This window comes from Diorhabda sublineata, chromosome 1, assembly GCF_026230105.1.
Source record: "Diorhabda sublineata isolate icDioSubl1.1 chromosome 1, icDioSubl1.1, whole genome shotgun sequence".
NCBI classification, from domain to species: Eukaryota; Metazoa; Arthropoda; class Insecta; order Coleoptera; family Chrysomelidae; genus Diorhabda; species Diorhabda sublineata.
Genome location: NC_079474.1, coordinates 19395666 through 19417308, shown reverse-complemented (window position 1 = coordinate 19417308; position 21643 = coordinate 19395666). Strand labels below are relative to the sequence as shown.

Genomic DNA, 21643 nt, shown 5'->3' with positions numbered 1-21643 from the left:
ATGTTTAATTTCATTTTGTCACTAAACTTTGGAAAAATTGTTGAAATGGAATTTGAATCGCTTGTTAAGGATAATACTTTTTGTGCAATTGCCATTAAAAGCGACATTTTTAATGACAACCAACAATGTTAGATTAGATTGTTAACGTGGAAGCATATTAAAAATATTTTAACCGTGTTACAACAATATATTTAATCTTCCGTCTCCGTGCGCGGGTAAAAAATTCTCGCCGAACACGGGAAGTTATGCAAGTACGAAAAAATCCAATTCTGGACGTGTAATGAACAAAACTTCTTATTATACTTATCTGAAAATAGCGCAAAAAAGGATAAGATTGAAATTCAGAATATTTTAATTTTTTAAAGTAATCATAATAGATCGTAATCGTAGCAGTACAAGCCAGTGTTGACTTGTTACACAAAATTAAAGGTGGCATTGCCAATTTGAATGAAACATTAGTAAAATTGGCGATGAATGTCGCGTCATTGTAATATTAGCACTCATTTTGATTAAATGAAGGCCATTTTTTTTCAACCTCCAATCGCTCCATGCAGACGCTACGCGGGCAGAAGAAAACGAACATGCACTGTAAGCTCTCGCACTACACGTCAGTCGGCGTTGTGCTACAATCATGTAAACATGTCCGCCATTATTGATGCTTCCGCCAAGTGTGTTTAGTTTTCTACAGATTGAAGATAGAAATCCATCGCAGAATGAGACGTGTGTATGGGGAAAACTTGCATTGTTTTTTCTCTGCTTTTATGTTTTGAGTCTGCTATTCCTCTAATTAAACTATTTTTTCGTTCTATCTCTCTTTCCAACGATGCTAATTTCTAATCTTTTACTCAGTGAAGTACGAGGTACGAGGGCCGTTTTATTTCAACCTCCGATCGCTCCGAGCAGTAGGCGACTGTGAAGCTCTCGCACTATACACTCCGCCATTGTTGACATTCAGGTGTCAGTCGGTGTTATTAGAGGTCAAAGGTCAAAATTTGAAGTTTTTTTTGGAGTTTTCTAGAAAACGGTAAGTTTTATCAAAAAAAAACATTAAACCAAAGTTTTAGAACTTAAAGTTCTCTACAAACATGGTCTTCATGATTTTTTTTCTAAGAATTATCATTCTTGAGATATCGCGATTCTAAGAGTCAGACGTAAATACATATCAGGCATTTAAGACAAGTATAAATACCTTTTTGTGTCTCAAAATAAGCCCAAAATTACGCAGATAATTAAAACAGCGATAGAAGACTTTAATGCAACAAACACAACAATTGTGTTTGGTGCAAGAACTCCAATAGATAAAATTGTTTATTTTCTGAAACCCGGAAGGACTCAACAGCGAAATGAAATGTATTCCTTAAAAAGTTTTTATGCTTGTCCCAAATGCGAGTATACTGAACCCAGAAGACTAAGTTTGGAAATTGATAGATAATAATTTGGAACCGATTAAAACTTTATTCCCTGCTCCAGAAAAACTTCTCAACACTATTTTTTGCAATTACAAAAGTGGTTGTAGTACTAAATGTGGCTGAAAAAAAATCAGGTTGCTGTTTTCTCCAGCGTGTACCAATTGCCAAGGTCAGTCTTGCTCAAAGGTCCAGTTGAGTTCAATAGAGGAAGATTCCTGTGATTTCAATGAAGAGACCACATTTGAACAATTTATGATTATCTAGCAAGAGGAAGATGAAGAAATCGAAGAAGATATGACTGTTGAAGTAGACTTTCGAGAGTATGAATCTGATTAAAATATCTTAAGAAATCAAAACAATAGTTAACCAAATAATCAATAGCAATATCAATAATTCCCTGAAATTGTCCTAAAATTGTCATGACAGTGGAGAAGGCCTACCAGGGAAACCACGGTAAATAAAACGCGCCTAGTACACTACCTCACAGGTGGCCTGGAAATACTTGCATATCATGTATAATGTGACTCTTAGAATCGCGATATCTCAGGAATAGAAAAAAATCATGATTATAGTTTTTGTAGAGAATTTTATGTTCTAAAACTTTGGTTTAATGTTTTTTTATACAAAACTTACCGCTTTCGAGAAAAATCCAAAAAACCTCAAATTTTGACCTTTGACATATGATCGATGGGGGTTTTTAAAACTTTATTTGTAATGGTAAACCCCAACTTTCCACCAATATTTTGGCTTTCCGGGAATTTTTGTCTATATCGACCAGACCATATTTTTTCATTGTGAAGTAATTCTGAATGTTAGTACAAATTAGAATTTTAGTTGATTATCATATATTACGATAATCATTTTTTTACATGTTCAGAACTATCCCATTTTCAGGAAATTTGTCATTGATGCTGATAAAAGTTATTAACGGTATAAAAATGTTCAAATGATAAGTAGGAAGGGGTAAAGTAAAGTTCTTTCCCAGATACAAAGTTTTCTAGTGGTGTTAGAGTAGCTCTATATAATTGTTCTTTTGTAAATGTTTGACCACTTCAATAAAACACGTGTTTCTAACATTTTGAGCATGATTCATCTTCCGAAAATTTTTATGTAAACGGTTATTATCTTTATCTATTTCTTCTATAAGAGAGGATGTCCTGACTGACTGACTGATTCATTCACTCATCAACGCCTAGCCCAGGCTATTAAAGATATAGACATATGAAAGTTTGAGGGTATGTTTCTATCGGTGTGTATAGGTGCGTTAAGAAAGGATTTTGAGAAAATTCGATTTTAAAGCGGTAAAACGGGGTATGTTTGCAAATTCGATTTTTTCTCGGCCGCTAACTGAGATATCAACTTCGTTTTTACACTAAAACAATCTCCGTACAAATACCTAAAAACCAATTTCTGCGATTTTCAAAATTCAACTTGGAAAGGGTATAAAGAGTTGAACAAAAATTTTTATTACGGAACCATATATTTACCAATTCTTCATGACGAAATGAGATATCAAAGCGATTCTTTTTTAGAAATGGGTCCCGTGTGAATATCTAAAAACTAATTTCTCCGTTTTTAGAAATTCCTTTTTGATTTCTTTAAAAAGGGTTAAATTCATTTGATGGAGAATGCATGGATTTTCGATCTATAGATTCTGTGTTACAAGTTGATAATGCTGTGTAATACCAATCAGAGTTCCTAAACACGCTCAATCCTCCAGGTTTCCCGGCACATAGACTTATTCTAAAGGTTGGAACACCGATAATATTGTTACGAAATCTCAATCCTCCTAACCTGTGCAACGGTACTTGACTACGTGTGAACGCTCTTCAGAAAAACGTAATCAAGGCTACAATTATAACCGGATGTGCCAGAGGGGAATCAGTCTTTATACCACGCATACCCTTTATACCTTCAAACTACCCTTTTTTAATTTAAAAGAATGCAATTCCTTATTAAAGTCTGTTTTGCTATGACCATCAATAAATCACAAGGTCAATCATTGAAAGTGGCAGGAATCGATTTGATCTTTTCTTTATAACACTTCCAAATTGAATTAATGCATAGAATAAATAAGTAATTTCTCATTATTCTAATTATCCATCTCTATATTACGCGAGGTTCAATAAACCGCGGACGAAGCCGCGACGGGTATTGCTAGTTCTTTAATAAAACTACTTGTGCTATTTGGGAATAATTTACTTCAGGACTATAGAAGAAACAGGAAACTAAAGAATAAACATATTACCAACGATATTGTTAGATGTGGTTTTTGAATCTATTTCTCTTGGTGTCTACCATGAGGGCATGAATGCTGATGTCTTTATAGTATAGTTCGAACAAAGAATAGATCTTCTCCTTCAGAACTGTGTGATAGTAATGCATAACTAACTAAAGTTTTTTTTCGGGCTTTTAGAAAAATTGCTCACAACCAAAAAACTTTTGCTAAATGAAGAATATTAAAATTCATCTCGTTTGTGTGAGAAAAGAAATGTAGATGTTCACCATATCTTTGCGAATTAAACCCCATTGAACTGGTAGGGGCACAGGAAAAAAGAGAAGTTTACTTATTTTAGAAATAAATTGAACTTGATTACTTTCAGTTGTTTAGGAGTTTTCAGCAGGTTAAAAAGGTGTCTATTGAAAGAAGTGATACGCCTGTGAATTACGAATAACATATAGTGAATTTATTTCCTATTATTATTCACTACTTCACAATAAAATTATCAAAATCTATTAATTTTCGTTTTCTAATAAAGGCATTGTTTTAATAAAAAAGTTTTACGATCTTTTCGACTTACTACCTAATATTTATTTTAATTATAACTTTTAATTGAAAAATTTTTATATTTTATTTCATTATATAGATTATATGTGTTTTATACATTATTAGATATAAACCAATAAACAGTTGGAAAAAACTAAAAAGTTTGAAATATTTTTTTTACAACGTGATTTGAGCCCACGACCGGCGAATCCGAAGGTTAACGCCTTAGCCTGCTCGACTAACGAACGCAATTGAAGTGGTGGGATACACTAAAAATAATAAGCTAGAAAGGAATTATAAACAAACAAGCTCGTATACAGGTGAAGTTGATATATGCCTGTTAAAAATTGGAAAAAAAATTGTTTTCTCTTGTAATAACTAACACAGTGTTAGAATTTCTACCGTTGGTGATGTTCATACTGAATACACTGTTTACACCACCATTCACAATTATACTGTCCGACGCGCGTTTCGTTAACCAAGTTATCGTCTTCAGAGACTGAAGATAAACTTAGCAAACCTTCAGTCTCTGAAGGCGATAACCCAGTGTTTCCACTAAGAAAATACAGAGAAGTCTCTATTGTTACTACGCTCTGTTACATCTTACCATAAGTTAACCATACTTTAGACTTGTATCTACGGTTCAAGTGCTTGACTCAAAATACAACTGACAGAAATGTGATTAACTTTTAAGTGTAAACTAAATACCATCGCAGGTACATATTTGCATGGTTTTTAAGAGTCCCGCTACACTTTTTTGCGAAGAATCATAATATAAAACTCTTTATTTAAATTCAAAACAACGCTAGTCAATCGGATTTCGGTGGAATATTCAGTTTACCATATATTCAAAACAGTCTCTATTATATTTTACCTGATGTTGTCGTCATGTAAACTATTATATAAATATTCCCAACAATATCTCGCTGTCATCCTTTGTCTATTGTTCATCCGTTTAGCACGATTCCACATTCTCTCAACTATTTGTATATGAACCACTGTATTGCGATCAATAAATGTTTTCATGATTAAATTTAGCATGTAGGAATCCTTCAACATCCATTATATTTGTTGGATGACACAACTACTAGATAGTACTAGAACAGCAGAAATGAAAGTACGACAAGACATAATCAATATCACCGCAAATAGAGGATGTCCACAAAGTGTAGTGGCATTCCTACACACTGACCTACACTACTAACTGGCTTCAGTAGTACGCGAAGTCAAATAGAAACAAGATCTATCTAATCATCACCTTCACTAGAAAGAAAAAACTCAATGTCAAGCTCATCAATCTGCACAGGCAAGCCATTAACTAGAAGACATACAGGAAATATCTGAGATAGTAAACTTCTCTGGTACAAACACGAAAAGACGATAACTAGTACAGCTACTAAAACCCTAATGGTGTGCAGGAAATTCACAGGAAACAATGGAGGTTGTATGGGCGTATGGAAAGTCTGGAGAACTAAGACTAGTCTTAACATCAGAATTATCTATCTATCGAGAGTATAAAGACATATATCCAACAGATGTATAAAAAACTTGATCTACTAATCCACTAGAAGTGATACCAAATTATTCCTCCATATATTGTAGGAAAGCGTGGTGGAAAAAATCTTAGAAGTGTCGTCAGGAATAAAGTAGAAGTAAATTGAAATACCAATTAAGAAAGGCATAGAGAAATCATTAAATGAAACACGGATGACTACAAAACAGTAAATAAAACTGGAATGAGAGTTGATGGGCCCAGAAGTAAACAAGCCGAAAGCTTGGGTATTATACTAAGTATGTTTCAAGAAGAAATTTCTTTAGTTCAACTCAGTGGATCTACAGATTCGCCGCCTGTAGACTAATCATCTCTTTCCGCTTCTACTTACCTTTGAAAATAGATACTATTGTTCATAATTAGAGAAATGTGGTGCGTTAAAATATTTAATATACTGCATATCAAACTATACGAGGATGTATTAATATCTAGTTAGCCTAGACCAGTTCCATGCATAAACAAAATATTGCGTTACCATCGCAACCAACAATAATTTACTAGAAGTGTCAGTGTAGAGTTCGACGTCAAAAAAGTAAACCAGAGTTACGCAATAAATTCAAAGAAAAAAGATGTCCACTGAAATTGTGAAAATCGAAAAATTGAAGTATAGAGCCATCATCATTAATTATCTGTATTTAAAAGGGTTAAGAGGTAAGCAGATGTACGAAGATATGCTTAATACCCTTGGTGATCAAAGTCCTTCGTATGCGACCGTGAAAAATTGGACTGCAAGCTTCAAAACAGGTAAATTTTCCATTGAAGATGATGACCGATCGGGAAGGCCAGTTTCTGTGTCAGTCCCCGAAAAATATCGATGTAGTTCATGACATAATTTTATCAAATGCGTTTATCATATAGTTCACGTCAATTTGGACATGAGAAAAATTGCTGCAAATTGGATCCCCAAATGTTTGAATGTTGACCAAAAACGTGTAAGGGTAGAAGCATCGCGTTCGATCTGTGCTCGATTTGAAAACGATGTAGACTTCTTAAACCGAATTGTTACTATGGATGAGACTTGGGTACATTTCTACGATCCAGAAACAAAGCAACAATCGATTGAATGGCGACGCTCTGGTTCTCCAAGACCTAAAAAGTTTCATGTCCAAAAATCTGCTGGGAAAATTCTTGCTTCAGTTTTTTGGGATTGCCATGAAGTAATTATGATTGATTTTTTGGATAAGGGTAGAACAATAACTGGAGATTACTATCCGACATTACTGACCACTCTACGGGAAAAAATTAAAGAGAAAAGACACGGAAAGCTATCCAAAGGTGTTTTGTTTTTGCAGGACATCGCCCCATGCAAAAAATTCGTGATTTGGGGTTTGAATTACGGGAACACCCCCCTTATTCACCAGATTTGACTCCGTCCGACTATCATGTCTTTCCTCAACTGAAAAAAAGTTTAAAAAGTCGTGAATTTTCTTCCAACGAGAAGGTAATAAAAGCTATGGAAGTCTGGTTTGCAGAGCAAGAAGAAACATTTTTTTTGAAAGGTCTAGAGACGTTGCAGGTTCACTGTAATAAATGTATCCAATTAAGAGGAGAATATGTTGAGTAATAAAATATTTTGACATTGAAATTTTGTTTAGTTCTATAGTAGGCTATTTTTCAATATCTTCGTATTTCAATTTTTATTGAATAACGTTTAACTTTAATTTAAAATCTGCCGATTTTGAGCAACAGCCTGCTGGAAATCCACCACTGGTTCAACTTAAAAAGGACGGAAGATGCACCTACTAATCGAAGGTAGCTATTGGCGCGGATATGATAAAAACTGTTCTTGGGTGCGATCTTGTAAATACTCAATACTGAAAAGTTTATTTGAAACATTAAAAATGTTAAATGATGAATACATTTTTCTAACAGTTTTTTTCATTCCAATTATTCATGGTAGTATTCCATAACGTGAATTTTACCGCTAGTAACAGAGCCTAATGAACTAATTGTACAATTACATTATATTTCACGTTTGGAGGCTAGGTAATCATTATGTATATGAAAATAAATATACCATTACATGTTAAAAGCGTTAATTAGTTCCAAGGTACATATACCTTATTGAATTTCACTTTGTATCAAGTTTTAATGCGCAGTGATTCCACGTGTCGATAATAATTGTTATAGCTCCCACCGTGAACAGAGCGCCGTAGAATAAATATCGTTAATTAAAGCATAATCAGGTTATCTAGTATAAAATCAAATTTTCGTCTCCTAATTTTCACATTTTTCCGGTTGAAATTTCGTGAAGTTACTACACACCAATGTTTTGTAGAGAATCGTACACTAATCTCTGGCCTGTAAGTAATTCTTCTTTTTGATTTCCAACCAAAATCTCCTTATTGACAGAAAATCTCTCTGCTGTCGCATTGCTTTGTGAAATGATTAGAATAAGATTTTAAACTCCAAAAACCATCTACTCTATTACATTGGAATAGTTTTTCATCTTATTTATAGTGATCTGATTCGTCAGAATATTTCTAAAAGCTCTGTCTGCCACCATCAGTTGCACGGATTGTTCTAAATCGGTCTTATTGGGATTAAGGAAACTTATTGCTTCAGTTAATTTAAATGCTAAGGGGCATTTTTCCCAAAGTTTGGAAACCGTATACATCAATTAGTATCTACAATCTTTACGAAAGATCAACTTGTCCTTATCTTTGATCCCAATTCATTTGTTCAAAGCTATCTCTGTTATGATTAGATTAAAAAATAGTAATAATTAGTAAGTTCTTAATTACGAGTAATTAAACTTTTAGATAAATACTTTTTAAAAAGTCTTACATCAACATCAAATAATTCAATAAACTTAAACTATTTATTAAACAAAAAAACAAAAGACATTTTTAAATAGCGGGACTCTTAACATCCTCCCACCTTTAAGTTAATTTTTGACTTAAAAAATTAATTTCAATACAAACAAACGCAAATAAAATAATTTTGTTTTATCAATAACAAAATTAATCATTTACAATTATTTTCTTTGTCTTGATCTTTCTCTGGCAATATTATTTTCTTTACTTTAGTCGATTTAACTCCCTTTTCAACATTTCCCTGAAGGATCATCTGTTCATTAGGCGACTGTAACTCCAATTGATAAATTCGTTGCACTGGCCAATCTAAACGTTTCTGATTATCATTACCAACGAGAACAATTTCACCTAGTTGTACCTTGGTTTTATGATTTGCTTGTAGTCGTCTTCGTGAGAATTGACCAAGATATTCAACTCGAAAACGTTGACGTAAATTATTTCGTAACTCTTGCCGATATTTAAACCTCTTTTTAAAATCCATTGTTTCAATACAATCCAAATCAGGCACTTCTATACCTTCTGCTTCCATTAAGAACATCGCTGGGGATAACGGTCTTGGTTCATTAATATCATCCGAATGGTAGGTTATTGGTCTCGAATTAATTATCGCTTCACAATCACATAGAGTAGTACACATCTCTTCATAAGTCAAACTTGATCGCTTGAGTACTTTACGAAGTAATTCTTTCATTACAATCTTTCCCACCAACCACCCCACCATGCAGCTGATGGAGGATTAAAGTACCATTCTCTCTTTTCAGTTGAATTGTACTTTTTTATTTTATCCCAATTAATTTTGAGTAAACAATTCTTTGTACCATTATCACTATAAATTATAGCAAGCCGACCTCTGCGTCCTCTTAACACTATCGATATCTTGCACTTTTTTGAGGTTTTAGAATAAAACCCGCTTCATCAAGTTATTCAGAACCGAAATTAAATCTTTATATAAAGAAATGGAGTTAAACATTTTAAGGAATGGCTCTAGTTCTGAGAGTTTACCCAATCCAAAGACTTTTCCATGGTTTTAAAACTTCCACATATTGGCTTCTGATTTGTGTTTTGCAGAGAAGATATGAATTTTTTTTAGTGCGGATGTAGAGACTGAATTTTATGAAAAACAGGTATGTTTTCTAGCCATCGAACCGAACAGAATTTTGGAGGGAGCTCAAAGGAACCAGAGATGGATAAGAGCATTCCTTTTTAATATTTTAAACGATTTACAACAAAAATTACTCCAAAGTAAGTACGTGCTCAAAATTTTTGGAAAATTTTACGGGTTTACGTAATATATTACTAAATGGTCGACTATGATTACATAAGATGACATAAATTATTCGGTTTGGTAGGTAACTTTGCACCAAATCTTCAATTTAAAATCATTTTCTAAAAAACATTATGAGACCCTGAAAGCTTCATGGAATCCCAAATCCAGTCAATATCTAGTAACATCAGAGCGCGCTAGACACCATAGATACGTGAGCTCGTAAGAGTGCAGTTACGAGGGAGGTTCAACATGTTGTTCCGATGCGATTTGCGAGATCAGTCAAAACAACACCAGCTTTCTATGTCTGATTGTCTGACTTAAAATTACTGGAAATTTCCGGTTTTTAAGGCTCCTAGACAATCTGATCATGTATTTGAATTTCTCTGGATGTAGACCACTGTTGTCGGTCTCAATCCAGAAAAAAAGACAAGGATTAGAAGGCCAGGATTGAACGTTGACAACCCACGCAAAAAAGGATAAATAAATGGAAAACATACAATAACAAAAATCAAAAGGTTGTCGAAGATTTGAACAGAATATCGAGATTCAGGAAACAAAAAAAAAGAAAGGCAAAGGAAAAAAAAATATGGCAACTACTTATACTTATATACAATCTTAAACCTTATACACCTCTATACGAGGTGTATAAAAACATAGTGACAATATTTTGAGATTGCCACCTCATCACACTGATCCTAATCCCATTGAATCAGTTTTGGCGTATCTTAATACGTTAAGATTCTCAGACGATAATAATTCTTTGACAATATTTCTCCATTAGAATGATAAAGTTGATTCCCACTCTCCTAATTTTTTCAGAGCTATTGAATATTTATTTTCGAAAGGCAATACATCTACCTAAATGAAAGATGAGTTGGAAACTGGTTAAGGAGACTCTGCACCATCATTAACGACTGTAAAGCTTTGTGCGCTCGGGACGCCAAAAACTTCGACAACCAGCTATAACATAGAAAAAGTTGCTACTGGAATACCATCGGATTAAGATTAGAGGCTATCGGTATATCAAAAGAATGCATTTGCCATTGACTAAAAATGTCTTGTTTCTTTGTTAAATCGGAAACTTTCCCGACAACTCTCGTACATCACAGACAACTATAGATAAAGCGAAAGACCACTAGGATTTCAGCTTTTCTTACCGGTTACAAAGTTTCTAAGCTAACACACATACACTTTCCGAAGACAAGAGTGTATATCCAGCTAAGATAAACCCTTCCAGATTATCTCACAGAACTAGGGGAAAAGGAAGTGAGAACATCAAGACGCGAATTACGATAAGTTCCTATGGGACTATCAAAGGGTGATGGAATGTCCTGTTTCGCATTTATCCATAGACTATGTCCAAGGGTGGATGCTTAACGGGATAAACTTTCTTATCTACGTGTGTAGAATCGTTCGCTATTGCGCAGATTCGTCAATGTACCAAGGACGGTTTTTGATGGGTTGAAACGAACCTTAAGTTTAACGTAAATCGTTAAATGTCTGATATATGTCAACTGATACTTAATAATCGAGTTAACTGGATAAAGATCTGAATGTTCGGAAACTAACCCGGATCACGGTCAATGTTGTTCGGAAACTGACTCGCGTCGTAGTCAAATGTTATCATCCTTTCTACCCTGGTAGACTGGTGGGTAAATACGATCAGCTTAAAGGTTGTCCATTTATCTATAGATTATCTATTAAAAGTAAGTTATTCTCTTAAATGGCTGTAACTGAGGTTTGCTGTTTTTATTTTTTTCGGCATTTCAGCATAAAATTAGCTTATTAGTTTCAAACTTTCGTGCAAAATCCGTAAGAGAGGGTAAATCTTTCATAACTGCTCAATAACAAATATTAAACATCTAGAATCTATTAAACAACTAAATGCATATAATTAAGGCACAAAATAATAATAATAATGAAAAGTTCTTGTATATCATGTTTTAAATTTGAAATTTCAACCAAAAATTGAATACGACGTTCGGAAACTGTGATATGAGGTTTGTTCTTGGTAGCTGCACTGGAACTGTACTAAACTGGACCAGTGCAGGCCAGTTCATGAGTGTATAAAATTAGTTCGATCGGATACAAAGAACGATATAGTGCAGAGAGCAATAGAGCATTTGATAATTGCTGTATGTGAGGTTATTTGATGTGATTCAGGCCTAATTATATTAACAATAATGAAAAACGATTTAGTACTTTTTGATAATTTACATTCGTCCGATGACGAAGATGTAGTGCCACCGTTTTGCACTGTCTTACACTGCACTGGCTGAACTGACTCTAGATCCAGTGCAAGCAGTACAGTGAAAACTAGTTCTCTTACACTGCTACTAAGAACAGCGACACTAGCGTTGGTTCTGCTACAAAGAACGCTTTAGTGTACACTTTCTGAACTAGTTCTGCCAGTGCAGCTACCAAGGACAAACCTCTAAATCTCGTTCTGTTAGGATCCGCAAACAGCTGATAGGTGATCTACCTGAACTCGGTTATAGTTTCCGAAAAATCCTTCTGTCAAATTATGTGACATAAATTTTTGACATTTGAAAAAAAATAATTATAACATAAATTTTAATTCATATTGTGTCCAGCATTATTTTTTCTTTTTCATAATGCTCCTAGTAAGAATTGAAACTTAAAGAAACTAAAATAAATCAAAGTTCAAATAAAATATCAACCTACGAACTCAATAAGATCCAATTAAAAAGATTTATACCCGAAAGGTTGAAGAAAACAAATAAATTTATACATTGCAAGCGCCTAAACTGCCTAAATTGCGCCTAAACTGAAATAATATATTTATTCCGCACCTTGTATATTACTTACATGTTTTATAATTCATAAAATATTACATCTTATCAGTTTTTTATTTTATTTCACATCCCCTTGAATGAGCCCCACTGCAATAAATTCACAAACCCGGCACTGGAACCAGCTGTCGACGTGATCAGTAAGCGGCTAAACCACCCCTGTTACCGGCGTCTACTTTACTTTATCGTCTATTTAATATATGGATGAGTTTTATAAATTTACCATCCTGCAATTTTTATATTCTTACTACAAATTGTATTGATTTTATTTTAAAATTGTCCCTCTATTATCTTTTTGATCCTCACGATATAGACACGAATTTCGTGAAACCGTAGAACAGTGATAATGGGTTTAAACTACTCTTTAATCGAGAATTAATTCAGTTAGTTCTATTTTCAATAATAAATAAAACAAAAACTACATGAAAAAGTTTTTGATATTCAATTTCTATATCTACATTTGCACAATACTAAAAAACTGTTTATAAACACTTTTAACATATCCCCAAATATTTAAATATAAAACATGCAAAATTGACGTTAAAATCTTGTAACCCTGTATAATTAGTAGTGAAATTGTACGTTCTTATACAATAACGTTAATACTCGCCTACATAAAAACAAAAAAAAAGATCTAATTATGAAAGAAAACGTAATAATATACCAACAGTTCATTATTATAAACAAATAATATAAAATGCAAATTATTTGATGTATAAATGATAGAGACCCAAATTATTTTTTAAGGTTAGGGCTATGCCTTTATTTAGGATCGTGTAGCGAGCTTGCGAAAGCTTCTCAGCTTTTTATAATAAACGGAATGATGGTGTTTAAATCAGTGTAATGTGAGCAAATGATAGAAATTTTTATCGAAAAACCCCCACCTCGATTTAGTTTTGGCACGAATTCTTACCTAATCTGAGGAGCCGGCTTCACACACTCAAATTAATCCGAGAATTCAACACAAAATCACACTTAAATATTCATTAAACTTCACAGAACACACTAAATTTATTTGCCGAAGAACTGATCGGAAAATTAAAGGGAATTACTAAAAATTTCAAGTAGTTTTACGAAAAAATCAATATAGTATCACACAGCTTTAAATTTGGGCGAGTACCAATCTAAGCAGCAGTAGGCCGGACTGATGTCATTGCTCAAATTGCATACATGCGTCATCTGGGAGCAGCTGATCAAACTAGGAAGTATTTTCATCTATGCGTTTACAGTTCCGAGAATTTTCGTTACAGTTTTCACTTCAAAGGAAATGAACAGGGCCGTATTCAAACAAGTAATTGGTATCATAAAATTTTTATTTAAAAAAATCTAATACAATACAATAATACAGAAATGTCCAGTAACACTAATCAAATTTAGAAGTTTATTCACTAATCACATCAGTAATAAACAAATTGTTGGTTTAATATTATTATTGTTATTATTATCAAAAATAGTGTTCAATTCAACTTAATTCTTAATAAATTTACTTATAGTTGTGGATTGATTAGAATTTGATTATATTCGATTCTATTTGTTGTTCTTCTCATTTAAATCATTTTTAAAAAGATAGATTTGTTAATAATCATGTTCTGCTGATAAATCCGTCTACATTTATAGGGTTAAGTATTGATTTTCTCGACTGCTCAGAATCGGCTTTTATATTATTGGGTCAAGCATTGCTGGAATTATATTAAAAGTTAATTATTCACTGTTCAGTAAAAACAATGACGCAATTGCAGGAATGTTTAAAATGAAAATAAGTGCATAGACAAAGGAACATGAACGTTACTGTATTTCCACTCACGACCTCGATAAAGACTCTTTCATAAAGAATAGCTACTTTCATTAAACCCAAGTTATAAACGGCTGTAGAATTCACAAAAAATATTGAATTGAATAATTTAAATGTATTTTCTATTACTTATCCAAGAGAAAATTTGTAATACTCCGCAGAGGCTTTTTAATATTAATAATAATTGATAACCAAGTTAAGTCGATTACTTGAATAATTTACTTACCTTCCGATTCATGCTATTGCAGTATTATTATTCATGTGGGAAACAAGAACATGCCACCTAATCGTGACTGTTTTAACTGACAAAGTATCTGTATTCAGAACAACGCAACGTGTAATACGGTGAGTAGATGCGGAGTAAATAGTTAAGTTTTCCGAATCTAATCGTCATCCCAAACAGGCTGTTATGCCACAAAACATCGATGCTGTGCGTTAACTGATATTGCAAGATCGTCTTGTGACATATCGTGAGATTGAGGTATACTTGAGCATTAGTTCCACTCGCATACATTTAATATCGGATGAACATTTGGCTGTCAAAAAGACTTATCGCGATTTAGCGCTCAAAAAATTTTTTGTGCAAAAAAATTCTATAACATGTGACATGCCATGAATCATGGATCTAGCATATGAACCCGAATCTAAACAACAATTAACTGTATTAGTCTTTCAAGACGAGCCAAATCTAACAAAAGTTGTTCTAGGGAAATGGTAGCCTGTTTATTCGATATAACAGATCATGCCACCAACGTTCCATTAGAGCAACATAGAACCGTCAATTCTGAGTGGTACATCATCTTTTGTTTGTCAGAAAAAATCAGGGAAACCAATAGCAGATGAGGAATCGTCCTTCACCACGACAATAAAGAGTCATCACACATCAGTTCAAACAAAAACGTTTTTGAACGAATTGTTGATTCATCCGCCGTACAGTTGTTTAGCACCAAATGATTTCTTATTCTGGAAGATTAAAAATAAAGTGCGAGCTCAACTTTTTTCAACTCCTGAAGAAACGGTTGATGCATTTTGGAGGTGCCTCAATCGACAGGTGGTTCAAATGAGAACGTATCTTTCGCGTTAAGCGGGGTCATACTGTATATGTATTATAAATGAAGACCACATAGAAAAAACTTGGTAGATCGCAATTTTAGAATTTTCCAGGAAATTGTCTTAGGTATGAAGTTAAAAAGTTATTTCCCAGTATGATTTTACTGTCATAAAATATCCACTGTGTTTGTCTTTATTATGGCAACAAAAACCAAAAAAATGGTCTTAACAACTTTTATCGCCAAAAATTTTTAGTTCTTTCATCAAAAATTGCTCTAGTTTTTAAGTTACAAATAAAACTTTGAAGCAACAAATTCATCTTTGCATTTAATTTTACTGAAATTATCTTCGCTCGTTATTTTAAGTACAACTCTTAATGATGGTTCCTCATCTACGTTTGTGAGCCAATTATGATTTTGCAAGGTGATAACATTGTACTCATATTTATTTCTCAAACAGAAGTTAAACATTGCGAAGAGTTATCACAAAGAGTATGAAATTTGTGTGTAGCTTGACAGTCGTACTCTTTTTTGACCACGGTTCGTATAGATATTTTAAATAAAAAATTAACATTAAGAAAAAATTATAAGAAATTTCAAACTAAACCATTTTAATATTGCAATTTTTGGTCGAGGGAAAGTTTTTTTGATATTCATATCTGAACAATACTTTATGGAACGCTATTGCACCTATACTATTATCTCTTTTCCACTTTCTTTATGTTTTGTATCGATATTTTTCTTATTTAAATTGGGAAATGATAAATAAAAGGAAATACTTAAAACTTAAATTTATTAAATTAATTTGACAATGACTATGACACTGAAACACATTCTTAAACGAAAGGGACTAATTTCAAAATCTAAAAGTATCAAATTACACAAATTACAAACTAAAAGAAATTATTGTGCGCCCACCAACTCATATAACCTCTTTTATTAAAAAATCTACACGAAAAGTCCATTGTCAACGCCTCAACCAGCAGCACACCACAAATAAATTTGACCGCGATTTTCAATTAAAATAAATTTATTCAATTGTCAAATCTGGTAAGTTTCAATAAATCTACGAGATTTGTCGATTCAGTCTTTCTAAGACATACTTTTAGGGTTTAAAAGACATAAATTTGAAAAATCATCCATGGCGTTTATAAATATTCGAATAAAAAGTGTTTTAAATAATTTGTTGTAGCTGTGAGTTAAACTAGTGGAGATTTCAACACTTTCATGTCTTTTAAACATAAAATAACTTAAAAATACATTACTTTTTAAACTAAAACTTAATATTCATAAATATATGGTCACTAAAGCGACAGAAACATAAAGAGATTCAAAGTAGCCAAATTTATGAGTGATTTCACGATACCATCGTCTACGAATGGCACAAAAACACATAGGGAATGATATTTTTTAGTGTATAAATATTTAGAAATAAAATTATAAATGAGAAACAGTTTCGACGATTGGTTTTTGAGATTGGCGCCCGATTTATCGGATTTGGCTAAATCAAAAATTATACGCGAAAATATATTTAATCATCTTCTTCTTCCTCTTCGACGGCGTCATTATCGTCGTTGTCTTCATCTTCTGAATCCTTGGGCTCTTCTTTCTTCTTCGGTCTTCCACGACCTCGTCCTGGAAAGATATTTTAAATATGGGCAACAAATAAAAAATGTCGAATTCAATTTAAATGAAATTGTTAATTACAACGAATTTTTGGAAATTATTTGTGTTCATATGTGAAAATATAGGTGACAAAAGTAAATATAATTTGGCGAAAAAGTATTTTTCAGAAGAATAATATGAAACTTATAGAATAGGTTACTTGCATGGTTTAAGAAAAAAATAGTCTTGGATAGTATACATACAAATTTTATGTTTTTTTCAATTTTTTGATCAATATTTATAGAGAAAAATTATTGAAAATTCAAAAATTTTGTAGGTAGTTTAAACATTTTATTAAGGCCGCCATATTGCGTGACGTCCCAGGTATAAAATAAAACTGTACATATGATACAAAGTAAATAATACAGTTATTCTCTGGATTATTCTAAAATAAGCGTTATTATTAAACTTTGATCAACCTAAAAAAGGGTATATAAATCATGTTTTGTGCCAGGATGTAAAAATATCACGACTAAAACACCTGATAAAGTTTTACTACTTCGCTCTGCCAGTTTTCATCGTATTTTTTTTTTTATTTGGGGTAGGAAAGATATTTCGAATGGCGCCATAAAGACTTAAAATACTTTCAATTTGACATCTACATCGACATTTTTCTAATTTTTTCTAATGTTTTTTAACCTGTCCTATTTCTGGCATTACTGCACCGCGCTTAGTTAAGATCCTCAAAAAAAATATGGAAATGTTTTACGCGTGTACCTTGTCGATTTTTCAGAATGGATTTTCCGGAACTTTGAGTCGCTTCTGGCGGGGGTTTTCCAACCAGATACATTTCTGGCACTATTGTACAGCGCTAAGTTGAGGTACCTACAATAGTATGAAAAAACTTTCAGTTTTCAAGACATATTTCTCGTCGTGAAAAACAGGCTGCCATTTTCATTTGCAGTCAGAACGGACAGTCTCGTAATACTGTTTGGCGATTTACTTTTTTTCTAGTGGTTTACGAACTCAAATGTCTTGTACCAAATCAGTGTAGTTTTATGTGGCTAGCTCTACATTTATTAAATTACAATTTAACATTATCAAACTGTTTAGATAACATGAAGATGTTATTGTACACATTAATTTATTTCAAATTAATTAGGCATGCTAACTGCACCATAGAAGTTACAGTTTCCTGAATCAAGTTCCCTAGCTGGTGAGTAGAGTATTTAATTGAGTCTTGTAGATAACTTCTAAGTATGTAACTTTATGTTGTTTTGCAGTACTGCCATTTAGGAGAGTCAAAAAAGACCATTAAATAACCATGAGTCAAGGCTAGTATGCAAAATAAGTATTATGCTTACAACTTTTGTATTTCTTTGACTCAAAGGAGTCACGTCTGCCGTCAATGGACCATTCACCTTCATGGTCGTTTCTGGCATGAGATGATACCCATATTAATGTAATGGTAACACCAGACCTTGATAGGAATATATTATTCTGATGGAGTTTATTGATAGGAAAAATCTGTACAAGAAGATGATAATGAATAGGGGATAATGAATTTAGAGCTTTGAGGTTTGTATATACTTCTGTGTAAACGCTGACGAAATATGTAATTGTGGATTATATACTTTCAAACTCAAATTTCTTATTTCAATATAAACCTCGAAAAAAGTATAAACATAGTAACTCATTTTATTTGTTTTACATATTATTTATCTCCAGTTTAGTAAATACTTACATATTTTCAAAGACTGAATACTCAATTTAAGTTTACCTGCAACTTTTGCCTTGGGCTTGACGACAGCTTTCTTTTTTGTGGTACCCTTTGGCCTTCCCCTGCCTCTTTTCGCGGGAGATGCACCATCTTCTTCAGCTTCCTACAGCAAACAAACAAATATCTGTAGATAAAGATGACAATAATTGTAGGAAATAATAATTTTCCAAATTCAGAGTAAATAAACATTCTCGTAGCTTACTGAATATACTGTTTACACCACCACTAACAATTACACTGTCCGACGCGCGTTTCGATAACCAAGTTATCGTCTTCACAGACTGAAGGTAAAATGGTTAGGTCAGTTTACCTTCAGTCTCTGAAGACGATAACTTGGTTATCGAAACGTGCGTCGGACAGTGTAATTGTTAGTGTTGGTGCAAACAGTATATTCAGTATGAATATCGCCAACGGTTCCAGAAATTCCAACTTAATTCTAATAGCTCTTGGATTCTGATCCCTTTCCAGCAACGCCTGTTCCCTACTTTGAAACTATAAATAATATTGACTATTTCCTTAAAGTGGACCTTCCTACTTTTCACATCCACGATTCTCCAACTCTAAATTAATAGTTATGACATAATGTAATTTAGGTAAAGAGACAAAAGGATATTTTTTTATATTGTAGAAATACATCTTGAAAATATATGAAACAAATACTTACTTTTTTCCCCCTTTTCTTTGTGTCGTTTTTTTCAACTTTTTCTTTTTCTACTTTTTCTACCTTTTCTGCCTTCTCTGCTTTTTCTGCTTTTTCCGCATTTGACTTACGACCTCTCTTTGAAGGCGTTGTTGAAGCATCGTCTGACATTTTGTAATATGAGAGATTACGAAAATATTAAACTGGAATAATAAAAGTACCATTGCCGCATATTTTCCAAAAACTTGTTTTCAAATGATTAGCGCAGCAACCAATTTCAAGACATAAAAACTAAGTGATAATAATCAAAAGAAAAATCGATATAATCTAATAAAAACCTAATTGGGTGAATCGTGTATATGTAATCATTTTACATTGACAATAAACATAATTATTTAGTGACAACAATGCTAAGTTAATCACCTAAATGAAAACCGTTCATGAATAATCATTAAATTTTAAGAATCCTCAAGCTTGCCCTCTCTCATCTCTTGTAAATTAATTGACCAAACAAAAACATTAACAAGTGGATAGTTCGCGAACGAAAAAATTGTGGTGAATATTTACACACATCTCGTGCAAAATTCATAAATGTATTCAAAATTAAATCCATATTTAATCAACGTAGAATTAAGAGTTATACTCAACGGTGTAACCTAGAAGACGCAGGCGTCAGAAGCATTATTATTCGCGAAAATTCGATCAAAATAAAACATTCTAGAAGTAAAAGAAGTTTTATAAAAATTTATATAAATTCTCCATATAGTAGAAAGTTCCATTATCTTTTTTGTAATGAATAATTAATATCAGGAAGATAGAATACAGTAGATATGAACAATAGTATTGTTTTATTTTTTGATAAAACAAAAAAATTACGTGACCACCCTGTAATATAACTGAAAATCAATATAGTCAATACAATGGTAACGCCATCTTGTTTGAAAAATAACAAGTATCTATAAAGTTTTTGGTTAATATTAAATGTAGTACAGCTAAATTAATTTTATATGAAACCTGAATAGCCAATCTTTAAAAAAGTGTAGATTACAATATGAAAAAATTAATGTTCGGAGAGGAAACGATACATTTATTTAGGAAAGAAAAAAGCAAGAACCTCCACTTCAAAATAACGTCTAGTCAACAACCCCATGGCCTTCATATAAATCAAGCTTTGCAGTATTCTTATCAAAACAATTCCAAACATCCGGAAATTTTTATTCATTTTTATATTTTTATACTAGTAAAATATTGTAAACAAGTTAAACACCTACAGTCAATGTTTAAATAAATATTTTTGATAAACATTTCTAAAAGACGGCGTCATTTCGAAAGCTACCGCGCGCGCCATTCTCAAATGCTTAAAATAATAGGATATTAAAATACTACGACAACACCCAAATATTTTTTGAATAAAATACTTCGCTTTATATTTAAAACATAATATTAATACAAACAAGAAAAAATTAGCTTTAATTTGAGACCGTTAACGTGGTATAACTCTACATACTTTCAGAGAAATTAATTTTTGAACTGGGAAAACGAGTTTACTTGGCTTGGTTCGCGAATGTTGGTCGGCCATGCCAGGCAAAATAAATACCTATTATTACAGTCTGAAATTAATTCCTCCAATACTACAACAGATATTTTGAAAACAATAACACAGTAAATTACAGTAAAAAAACTAATATCTACTAATAATTTTGTACAAATTCTAATAAATTCCTATAATTTTAAATTAAATCTTGAAGGGATAAAATAAATCGACTTACCAAACACACACACTAGCTGGCTATGCCGATCGTTCGAAAGCGTTCCGGTGAGGTCGCTTTTACTACGCGCCAAAACGATTTATCCAATCAGAGCATTTCTTCAGCAAATAAACTAATCATTGTCCTTTTCTAACTTCAACGGTTTTTCTTTTCAAAATGGATTTTATTATTTTTTTATTCCTCTTTAGAAACTTGTTTATTGCAGGTAATGAAGATACTATCTCAACGCACTTTTTAACGAAACAATATGATAATTTGTTGAGATATTACTATTAAACAAGTATTGGGCGTGGAAAATCGATATGGAGATGTAGATATGTGTAAAAGATTTTAATTTGACAGAGGGAAAATGTATATGAATCATTCATATACATATTTATTTTC

The 21643-nt window shown here is 32.6% G+C and overlaps 1 protein-coding gene across 1 annotated transcript; it reads right to left on the bottom strand.

Annotated features, from left to right (window-relative positions):
• Nucleotides 1–16244: 16244 nt before the first annotated feature.
• LOC130450690 (high mobility group protein I) lies at nt 16245–21457 on the bottom strand. The gene is made up of 4 exons (XM_056789239.1): nt 21260–21457; nt 19515–19693; nt 18851–18953; nt 16245–17100 (listed from the first exon to the last, which is right to left on the bottom strand). The coding sequence occupies exons 2-4, from the start codon at nt 19659–19661 to the stop codon at nt 16997–16999; spliced, it is 354 nt and encodes a 117-aa protein (XP_056645217.1). The 5' UTR covers nt 19662–19693; nt 21260–21457; the 3' UTR covers nt 16245–16996.
• Between the last annotated feature and the right edge of the window lie 186 nt (nt 21458–21643).